Source organism: Thunnus albacares, chromosome 7 (assembly GCF_914725855.1).
Source record: "Thunnus albacares chromosome 7, fThuAlb1.1, whole genome shotgun sequence".
NCBI classification, from domain to species: domain Eukaryota; kingdom Metazoa; phylum Chordata; class Actinopteri; order Scombriformes; family Scombridae; genus Thunnus; species Thunnus albacares.
In genome coordinates this window covers 9,700,786-9,712,481 of record NC_058112.1, presented here as the reverse complement: position 1 = coordinate 9,712,481, position 11,696 = coordinate 9,700,786, and the positions used below count along the sequence as shown (strand labels likewise).

Sequence of the window (11,696 nt, the reverse complement as noted above, 5' to 3'; positions counted from 1 at the left end):
CCATATCCGACACTATACTGACTACTCGTGTTTACTTATATTTTAACATTATATTTAAATAAACGCCGCCCCCCCTTCGTCGTGCAGTGGTATCGCCCTCCCATCTGTTCAGCTCCGGTGAGACTCTGATTGAAACAGATTGTAGCGCTCCGCGGGTCGCAATGGCCACAGTCCGCACGGAACGGCAACAGCAACTTTTGTCGTGTTTGTAAAAGGGTGTTTAATGTTACGGGGATGTTATAAGTCGCCGAAGAAACTACTTTCTAATGTGAGAAACAAACGTTACACAATTTCTCCAGTCCGAAAATGTCACAGGGATGTACAGTTTCTGTGGAAGAGATCCAGTCCTGGTGGGAAGTCCCCGCCATAGCCCACTTCTGCTCGCTGTTCAGGACAGCGTTCAACCTTCCAGACTTTGAAATAGAGGTAAATGTGAATTGTGCTTGCATGCAGTGACATGAATGACCTTTATTACGGAAATGAAAAGTTGTTTGTGTCAGCTTTTTTGTCTCCTTGGCCCGTCGAGTGTATTCTGTATAACTAGCTATGTGGTTGACCAGCTTAGCTATTCTCTGAACTTCTCATACGTTAACGTTACTAAGGCAATCCTGTTAAGTAACTAACGAGCTAGCTCACTCGTTAGCACAACCAAACGCTAGCTTTAACTGCTAATTGATGGTCCTTAACGTCGAATAACGTCGAGTAAGACATAAAGTGAATGTGGCACGCACTATACAGTTTTATCGTGCTTGTCCAATGTCCATAGTGTAACGTTAAGTTACGTGTTGCTCGTTATGTCCGAGGATGCTCGGTGTTCCTGAGTAACTTTAGAGAGAGGTGTTCAGCACCATGTGCCACTCGTTTGTTTTCATTTGGCTGAACTCAAGAGCGACCTGAGTTCAGGCCATTTAAACAATACGTAAATGAGAGAATATGGTGATAGTATGCTTGGGAAAAAGTGACATAATGATATGAAACTTGTGAACATTAAAGTGATAACCTTGTTTAGACTTTATTGATGCGACTGTATAAATGTATTTATAGAGCGAAAAGTCGCGCACCGACTCGCATTGGCAGCCGCTTGTAGTTCTGCTTACTGAATGGACTACGCTGCTGTATTTTTGTTTCTTTTTCTGTCACGTAAAGTTAAGTTCATGGCGTGAGGTTCGGGTTTATTGTCTTGCAGTTGCAAGCCATCTGGCTTGGGTAGCCATAGGGACGCAGATGCTGCTCAGGCATTGTTTGCTCGCCCAAGTCCCGTTTTATAGCAAGAAGCGGTGGTTCAAACGCTTGTTTCCGATATGGAGTGGGTTCAACAAGGTATAGAGGTAGTATAGTTCGCTCGCTTTCTGTTCTGTATCAGAATAAACGAAATTTATAACACTACGATTACATAATTCAACTTTATCACTCGACCCCCGCCCCCTCCCTCTCTTGTTCCTTGAAATGTATTCAGAGTTCACAGCTAATTCCGACATGCATCTATTCAAGTATTACATCATAGTTAATGGAGATTGTTAAATCCATCGAGGAATGATTGCACTTTAAAGAAATTGGTAAGGTCAACATCACGCATCAGCAGTCTCCATCACTCATTCATCCCCACCCCCTTCGGGAGAGAAACAAACGTAGGCATCGCTTTGTTATTAAACGAGGTGCAAGCCAGATGGGGGGATCGCATTGCGCCTAGTTTGCATGAAAGTTGAGGGTCTTGTGCTGTTGCATTTCTCCATAAGATGGGTCGGATTTACGCGAAATACGATTGTGCTAATAATTAGTTATTCTGTTGTAAATAACTGATAGGTTGCGCTTGTTGATTTAAACTTTAAAGCGTTTTTAACATAAGCGCGGTTTGAACCGCTCAGTTTCACATTTTGGTCGTTCTGTTGCGACCCAGTGCAAATGATGTATTCGTCTTTAACCGAATCACTCCGCAGATTACATGTGTGGATACACCCCCCTCAGCTGGATTTCGAGGAAAAAATGAGATTGATGTAGTGGTCTTATACTTTGACATCTTCATCCGATGCACAAGTGTTCAAGGTCACAACTCCTTTGGTTCTCGTTGTAATTACCTGCAGCTGCAGTTATGATAATGATGATAGCGAATAAATAGAAGCTTACTGTGGTCCAGTCTTTGATTGAAAGGCAGTGGAAAGAGCATTTCTTTTAAGGTTACTGCTGAAGTACAGTGGTGAAACTTCCACTTTACATTCGTGGGAAAAGTAGTAGTAAACATCATGGTACTGTGTTTCATATCTGTGGTTAAGACGGCCAGGCCAATGACTATGTCAGAAACCAGTTCAAATCACTGAAATTTGACAGCCTTGTCATTTCGTCGACTGAGACATGGGATGATTCTGAACTATATCAAAATGGCTGCATGACATTCTTGGATTCCGTTTTGTTACTCCACCCCACTCCCCATATGCTTGAAAAGTGGCCCCATATTGGTGAACATATGAGTGTTTGAAACCTACTTAGCATTTGGATGGAAAACGTTTTTATGGAGTGAAAACACAGTTGGAATTCATTATAACTGATGTGAATCCAGGCAGAACTATAGCCACAGTTCTGCATCAAAGAGCACACTACCAACTTAAAGGACCAGTGTGTAGGATTTAGTGGCATCCAGCGGTGAAGTTGCAGATTACAGAAACCCCCCCCCCCCAAAGTATGTAGGAGAACCTACAGTGGCCACGAAACTCGCGAAAAAACACGAAAGGCCCTCTCTAGAGCCAGTGTTTGGTTTGTCTGTTCTAGGCTACTGCAGAAACATGGCAGTGTGACATCTCCCTAATAAGAACAACAGTCATTTCCAGGTAGACAACTGCAGTTGATTTGAATTGCGGTGATACATGAAATCGGCAAACTTGTTGATTTCTCTCTTCGTTTTCAGCCGTAACTGTTACATTTAAAGATATATAGTTAAACACAGTGGTCTGACCTATCTGACGTTTCTGCTGTGCTTATTTTATGTACTGTGTTGCTTTGCTAGTGTAACTGACTGGTGGCTGACTTTGCTGCTTTACCACTGCTTTACTCATTTATACTTACTTATGCTTACTTTTGATTACTTTTGCTACTTACTTATACTTATTTACGTACATTCTTACATTCTTTGTTTACTTCTTTACTTGCTTAGACTGACATTTTGTTTTTGCTCTGCACCATTAAATTGTATGTACATGATGCAGGGACTTTCTTCCCGGAAGTTATTGTTTTGGTTTGATTTGATTTATTGATTGGGACAATGTGCAGTTTTAAACAGTAAAGATGCACTGCACCGGAGTTAGCTCAAAGCTGATTTGCATCTATAGTCCCCCACAACAAAACATAGCCTACAACAGTACAAACCAAAAAAAAAAAAAAACCCACACAGAACACACCATACAAAATACAAAGCTTGTAAACAGTGTGATTGGTTTACACTGCACCTTATATTAAAAAAAAAAAAAAAAAAAAAATGTAATTTAAGCCTGCACAGGGTGTTTGATACTCAAAACATAGATTTGGGGTTTGGCATCACTTAAGCTACCCATTTGCAGCTCTTCACAAAGTAGGCTAATTGATGTTTAAAAGCAGAAATCTAATTTAAGCAAACTAGTATTGTGTGTCTTTCATTAACATACAGTATTTGAACTAAAATGAAAAGATGAAAACTTAAAGCATGTGTTTTCAGCTTTATAAACTGTTTAGGTAAGTGTGATGAATGGCTCTTCAGGAGATTTTGTTTTTCTTGCTTTGTCTCCTCTGTTTTTATTTCTTGTGGAGTATTTCTGTGTTCAATAAAGCAGATATTCTTAGTTTCTTGTGTACAAATCCAAAGGCTTTATACCGCCATGCCTCGTGTTCTGGGTTAGTAGATGACTAAATCTACTAAGGTAGCTGTTTTTATATGGAGACTTTTGTTCCACTAATAATCTCAATAAGAGCCCAATCAGAGTTAAGAGCCACCTGGATCAGAATGAATTTGTCATGTGAATGCTCTTTCTGCTTGCTTTTTGAGTTTTTGAAATATCTATACACCTGCACATGTTTGCCCACATGAGTGAAGTGATGTTTAGTTTTTTCAAGTACACAAAAATGGTATGTCCAATACAATCCTTTGTGTTGCACTGATAAAGAAACATGGCATAGAGTATGATTTTGGTCACGCACCTCTCATCATGAAGAGTGTACAGAATGCTTGGAGCTGTGCTTTTACACCTGTGTGCACCTGGCCATTTGGTGCATAAATCAGGTTTTTGGACGGATGCCATTGTCAGGAAGTTAAAAAAAAAAATTGGCAATGCAGACCACCCAGGGACCTATGAAATCCATTTGCATGTTTAGCTGTCAGTGACGAATTCCTCAGCATTTTGGATGACTTGGCCATCTCAGAGGGTCTTTTCGACATGAGTGTGTGTGTGTGTGTGTGTGGAGGAGTTTCCCTCAGTGAAACACAGACACACAGAGGACAGAAGGAATCAGCTGATATAGTATTGTCCCATTAGTCTGGTTGATGTCCTGCTGCTCTGTGGCCTCCAAGTTCAAATATTCACGCTGACTTCTGGCACCCCAATAATGTACAACAGTAGCCTGCATGTCCATAGTCTGGACATTTAGTTCCAACATGTTCATATGACTTGGTGCTTTAGAAATAAGAGAAAACTGTTGGACAGACATGTTTGTTTTACTTAATGCCACATACCAGCAAGAAGAAAAACTGGCCTGGGCACTGTCACAAGTGTAGCAGTTTGGGCTGACATTCCTTTACTTCTGACTTGACCTGTATAGTCAAGGTTCATGAAAATTGATGAGTCAGTTGTATGTAATGATAAATTAACATAATATATATTTGACAGATGACAAGTCATTTGAATTTGAGGTTAATTTTCTTGCCTTCCTCTAAGAGTGGCTTTTAGCTGTGCTTGTGTTATAATGGTTGGGTGATCATCAGTCAGCTCCAGTTGCAATCCTATCTCTGGGTGTATAGGTTGAATTACCCAAAAATCAGGGGTGGAAAAGGGGGCAGGAAATGGCTGTCATTGGTCATGACAGAGTGGGGGGCGTCGAGTGATTTCACTCAGGCCCGGACTTTAGTGTCAACATTCTCTGACATTCCCTCAGTCTTTCCTTGTGGACATAGCGTTTTATATTGGCTGCTGTTGTCCTTTGTCAGTTTCTATCACCCTGTCCCTGTATTAAAGACAGCAAGGGTCAACACTGTGGCTACTGAGTGCCTCAGCCAACTGTGCATGTGGCAGTATTTCCTTGTTAGATGTCTATTCTGGCTTTTGCCCTCTGGTGTCAGCTTTGGGAGATGAGTAAGAAGGGTGTGGCCATGCATACCTACGCAACATTCATTGCATTTGTCAAAACAGTTGCTCATTTGTCAATCTCAGTTGCTAATTTCATTACATGAAAAAACATGAAAAGCTAGTGAAGTGGAATAAGCTTTCAAGTCTTTTGTTTTTCTGTGCAAACTGAGGTATGTCCCATTTGTAGGATATGAAACTGAGTAAGCATGAATAAGTCAGCATGGTTGAGATAACTGACTAAATGACTACTGTAGCAGTGTCACTGAGAGAAACACCTGTTTCTTTTTCTCAATGGAGATTTTTGTAATGAATGCCACATTTGAGACCACAGTGTTTTGTACCCTGTGAAACTGCTACCAGGCTGGATATTGACAAACTCAGTGATCCAGTCCAACAGTGCTGCTGTGGTACTGTTGGGGCAGTTCTTTCTTTCTACGGTGCTGGTCAGTGATAATGGAGTCTCCCCCCAATCTCCTTGGCAAGCCTTACAAAACAGCCCCTTGCACATTGTTCCTAGGCTGATACACTTCACTGTTGCTGGTTTCCACTTTCCTCAGGCGGCAGCCAGCGAGCTGGGAAAGGAGTGTGTGTGTGTGTGTGTGTGTGTGGGGGGGTGGGTGGGTAGAGGGTTGAGTGGGTGAGATGGAGAGAAGAAAGAATGAGTGAGAAAGAAGGGGAAAGAGGGGAAGTGGAGAGAAGTGTCCTAGAGATGGAGAGCGAGGAAGCGAAAGCACATTAGTATGAAAGAGTGAGAGGGTGATCTGCAGGAAGGAGGCCCGGGGTCAACACGGCTGTCCCCCTTGCCTGGCTTTTTGTGTCTGTAGTGTATGCTTGATTTCTTGGCTATGTATCTGTGAAATGATGCCTGAAATCCCACAGCCAACAGATGCTGCAGGCCTCTGTTGCTGGATCCTCAATGATGTGTCCTTCATTGCCAGACACAGCCCTTCGTGGTAAGGACCTCTGTCCCTGCCATATTCCCACTCCAAGCTCTGCTGGCAGCCTGTTTGACACATCATCACGCATTTATTCCATGTATCTTCATCAACTGCCTGATGTCGTCTTTGTTGTTGGCCTCCTTCTCTGCGATTTTCCTTATAAAATCATTTATAGGCTAAGAGATGTTGACAATTTATAAGCCTTCAATCTGGACTTGTTGGTTTGTATATCATTTCAGGTACATATTACCAACACAGCTTTTTGCATTTTGCAAATGCAGTAGTAGATATGAGTGCTCCCTTAATAGAAGCTTTTGTTTGTGGCAAATACAGTTTAGTAAGTTTAGTTTATGCTCTTAATTTGGCAAGAATGACAACAGGAAAAACAGAATTCACACAGTAGTGAGCTGACAGAGCCAGCCAGGCTGTGTTGAGATCTTTTGAGATATAATTTTCCTTGTTTTGCACCAAGATAGTAGAAATGATATCTGCTAATGAATGCTGTTGGCTTCCTTGTTTGGGTCAAAAAATGAGGAGACTTCTAATGAAACAGGTTGCACACAGGAGGGACTTTTCTTGTTAGCAGGAGAAACATCTTTTAGCAGGTTGGCATAAAAAAGGGTACATCTTTTTTTGAAGATTAACAATCTCTATGTTTCTCTTTTATTTTAGAAAACAGTTATTTTTCTGTGACAAATATGATAATGAATTCAAAGGTTTCAAAGTGAAGACCTTAAAGGGTAAGCTGTAAGGTTAGAGTTGTCATGGGCCATTTGGGTTATAGCACCTGCTCATTTACAGCAGGTCTGGTTAAAAGTCACGTCCCAGAAGGTCTAAAGTCATATTATTACAATACACATTTGGCTGGGTTTGGTCCCACCCTGGTGCGAGAAAGAAGTCACCTGCTGTTCCCAAGTAGCCCAATTGTGACTTCACTGAATCCCTTTCTTATCAGACATGCTTGATATTTACAAGACATCTTGCTGGTCATGTCACTTTGGTCATTGATATTTTAGCAGTGTCTGTCACCAGTACTGTTACCTGAAAGATCCTGACAGTATTATGGTTACTTATAACATTTTTTGTGTAGTAAGTAACAAAGATTACATATGGACCAAATAACATTTCAGTTTTGATTTATAAAATTGACAGTATGTTGAAAGTATGATTTTGTGATTGGTTAATTTGGATTATTTATATCTTTATCTCCCATTGGTTGCCATCATTGGTGACCTTATTGAGGTTGTGATGGTGCTTTTTCACAGCAGATATTAGCCCTGTTAAGATCCGCAATACGTAACATTGCTGACTTCATCAGGATGTGTAAAGACGTATCTTTTACATTAATGTTTTCCTAGCGGCTTCATTCAGACAGGACAGGAAGTACACAGAAAGACGAGTGTCAGCGGTTCCTGCTCTATTAAACTGATTGTGTTCATAAAAGCTGATGCTGATTGAGATAATAGCCTGCATTTATTACAGTGATATTAGAAGGCGGAACATGACGCATATTTAATCTCCTGTACGTGTTTAACCTTGTCCAATTCAGATATGTGCGCTGTTGAACACCTAGTGAGATTGTAGGATGACTCATAAGTAAAAGTTACTCAGGTGCTTATTCAAACATCATCTCTGGGAGGGGCTTTTGACTTGTCATAGTAGGAAAAGCACAGGTAATAATATTACCATTAATGATAGCTTTCACCAACTGTCCCAGTATGCCAAGACAGTGTGACAGTGAACCAAGATGCACAATACCAGGACTTTGAAACCTAACAGCTATGTTATGGTAGAAAAGACTAGTTTGTGCGATGTGTCGTCTGACCATGTCGGATGGCAAAGGTGTTTATAGCTGGTCACACTTAAATGTGGTGTGAAATGCTGGATGTCATAATGAGTGGCGAGAAGTGATAAGTGTTTAAATATGGGCATAACTGTGGACCTTTTCAGACAGCATCTCTTGGAAGGAAATCATAGTGTTGTGTACTTCGTTGTACACATGAAAGGTGACAAATGGTTGTGTAAAGAAGGAAAAAAAGATCTTCGGAGAGAAGTTCAAACCCAAACCCTGCTTGCTTTCTCACCTCTGCGAACCTGGCCAATCACGGTGTGAAGTGGTACTTCTGTTGCCATGATCATTTTAAGGCCGTATCATTTTAAGACCAAATCAGGCTGCCGCAGAGTCAAGCAGAGGTGTGGGCATGTTTATTTGTGCTCTAGAACTTAACCGCTGTGAAACAATCAGAAAATCACATTTTATTGATCTGATTTACTGACTTTCTCACTACCAGTGCTCCCTCTCTTCATTTATTCTCCAGCTCTCTCTTTCTCTCTCTCTCTGCAGACAGCAAAGCCTAACTTTACTTTTAACGCTATCATCATCTCCGGCTGTGATTGGCCACCGCAGCCTTCAGCCACAGTGACGTTGGGTTGTGTTTCTCCAAAAGTTGAGTCTGGCTCAACTCTCCAGCCACAGTCCGGTGTGGAGCTGCTGCAGCCAAAACGCACTTCCCCCTTTCAACTGAATGAGAGAACTGGCGTTTTCGCTGCACTGCCTGATCTGGTTTGAATACAGCCTAACCATGACTATACTTGGATTTTTTCTGCAGCCTGTTTAAAGTTGTGGACAAATGTAGTTCCTCCTTCCTACATCCTGAACTTTTAAATCCCTACCCACACAGATGTTTTCACTTATGTTGCCTGATTGGACCGCTTCTCCAGATTGTGTGTGGGTGCACAGACTGTGCTTGATTGACAATTTACACCCTTATCATTATCAGTTCATATAGTTTGGTGGTATCACATGATCGCTAACATAGCTCCGTCCAACTTCAACCTGACTAGAAGTCAATTAAGTCACTTCAATACAACATTATTTATCCCTGTAAGGGCAATTGTATATTAGTTTAATTAGTTAGAGTAATTAAAAACACCTGTGTGGGTGTGCAGGGCCTTGAAAATCCCAGTAAGATTTTCTTCTTGATTGATTCTGAAATGTCCTCTTGATCGTCACCACCTGCTGAACTCCTGCAACCCATCTACATCACTCCATCTCTCCTCCAGTGTTGTTTTGCATGTCTATAGGCTAGCCTCTCTGGCGTGTTTACACCTGGCATTAAAATGTGTCTCAGGTGATCCAATCACAAGTGGACAGCTCTAAGTATGGGTGTGAACGCACCCAGGACACATTGAAATTCAATCACTCAGATCACATTCAGAGGTGATCTGGGCCACATGTGGCCACATTCATTTGGCAGTGTGACGCAACGTGTCCTGGGCCACTTTGAAGGACCGCCAACTCAACTGACATTGATGTATTATTTTGTTTTTCTGTTTTTCATGTGAATTAAAAAAAACTAAATCCACTTCCCATTTTTTCACATTTTTCCTCTTCCCCTAACCTGTTTTCATTTTCAAATCAGCAGTTGGAATAGAAATTAAACCAAAACCAGAAAATAATGTGTTTTTCGTTTGTCTGTCTGAAAGAATATTTTAGAAGATAAACGTTTGATTTTCATGAAGGGGCACACAATGTATCGTATATTTGTTTATTAAACAAGTTGAACACAGCTTTGGAGGGAGTGGAACCCGTGGTCCTCCCACTGGTTAAAAACAACAATGAATTTGGTCTTTGCAAACGGAAATGATGTAGGTGTTTATTTGCATATAGAGTGGGGAAGTGAGATCTGATCACAAGTGGTCACTCTAGACGCATGGTGTGAACAGGGCCTCTCCCCAAGTCCCAACCTCATTGCCATCTCTTGTCCCACTACCCCATACCCTTTAGCAGGCCCTCTACCCCATCCCCTTCTCGAGCCCCAGCAGTCTCCCTGTCCCTGAGCCCCAGCCCCTGGCATCACCATGACTAAACCCCAGATGGTGGTTCTTTCTTTCCCTTCCCCCTGGAGGGTGGAGGCTCTTCACTCTGACTGGGTGCTAGCTGCTGCCCTTCTGGGGAGGGGGCTCCTATTTTTCATAAAGCCCCGAATGTGATTGTAAAAGAAGGTTTAGCCCTATTAGATCTGGTAAATAAGTGAGAGCAAGCTGCCTGTGAGCATGTCCTTGTTTCTGTTGTCTAGAAAGCAAATTGATTAACATGGAGAATAGGATCAAGGCTTAAGTGTTGCTCCATCATGGCCTGTCTTAGGACAGACACACTCTCGCTGTATCCCAGTTTCTGTGGATTATAACTGCAGATAGCAGTCATCTAATGTGTGTTGCCTGTCTGGCCTCAAATAGGAGACTTTGATGTGAGAGCCAAGGATGGCTGTGGTGAAGATGTGTGGCAGGATATCACGATAGCAAGCCTCTGCTTGCTATGACGATAGCAAGCAGAGGCTGGAATTTAGTGATTTTTAGGAGCAGGAGTGTTTGCTATGACCTTCACAATCATCATCAAGATCAGTGGTTGGTGACCTAAATCACATTTACCTTCAACCTTGGGCTACTTAACCTCCTTTGTCACTCGGAGGGAGGTGTTTGGAGCCCTCCACACAACAACAATGATCTATTCTCATCCCAGATCTGCACTGTTCACTCATCCCTTGCATCCCTTTTCCTTTCTTTCCCTCTATCCCACCCACTGACACATCCCCAGCTCAGCCCTTCTTACAGCCTCACAGACACCAACCTCTGACACTTTCCTTTCCAGATCAGGCTACACATAAAGCCTTGAAAAATGTTTTCACACTCTGGGAGTACCCCTCGAAGATCAAGAACCTTTTTGCGTGTCTTTTTTTTTTTTTTATACCCTCCCTTGCATGCACTGTGAGGGGGGCTTTGTAAGAGGCAGCTGCCCCTCCCCCAGTTGTGATTGACAAGTGAGAGCAGCAGTACATGCATCAGATGGTTTCACATGGGGAGTGTATGCACAGAGGGGGAGGTAGAGGGGCACATACACTGGGGTTTGTTTCAGCCAGCTCCATTGTTGCAGCTCCCCATGGTTCCCTCTCTCTGTCTCCAGTCTGGGGCGGCATCCCTCCACTGTCGCTATCTCACTCTGTCTTTGCGGCTGGTTGTGAAGCAGAGATGAGAAGAGTGATAGAAACTAAGTGATATGGAGTTCACCAAACCAGGGCTCATCATGTGGGAGCCCTGGAAAACTTACTGGAGTTACTGGTTAATATGTGTTAAGCCTGCCTATAAGCTGTGTTTTCTGTTATGTTGGGGTGTGTTTGTGTGTGATGCAACATCACAGTGAGAGGAGGTTATAAAAAGGGAGATTTATTCTGGAACATGCTGATTTTGTCCCTGTACAAACAGATAGCAGAGAGGGAGGGACTTTCAGCAATGTTACGACAAACATGATTTGAAGTTTTCAGAGTAATGCTGATTACAGTTGTCTGAGGGATGCAGATGAGGGGTGGGGATCTGCAAGACTTTTGGGGGTGGGGTGGTGCAGACCTGCACACATTTGGCTGACTACATGGATTGCAGGAGGCCACAGGCTGAAAAA

At 42.3% G+C, this 11,696-nt stretch overlaps 1 protein-coding gene across 1 annotated transcript in view; it reads left to right on the top strand.

Annotated features, from left to right (window-relative positions):
- The first annotated feature begins 127 nt into the window (after nt 1-127).
- The window catches only part of LOC122985988 (cat eye syndrome critical region protein 2), a 40,901-nt gene continuing 29,332 nt past the window's right edge, over nt 128-11,696 (top strand). The window contains exon 1 of the mRNA XM_044357032.1: nt 128-426. Within this exon, the coding sequence (XP_044212967.1) occupies nt 307-426 (120 nt within the window). The 5' untranslated portion in view covers nt 128-306. The remainder of the gene's footprint in view (nt 427-11,696) is intronic.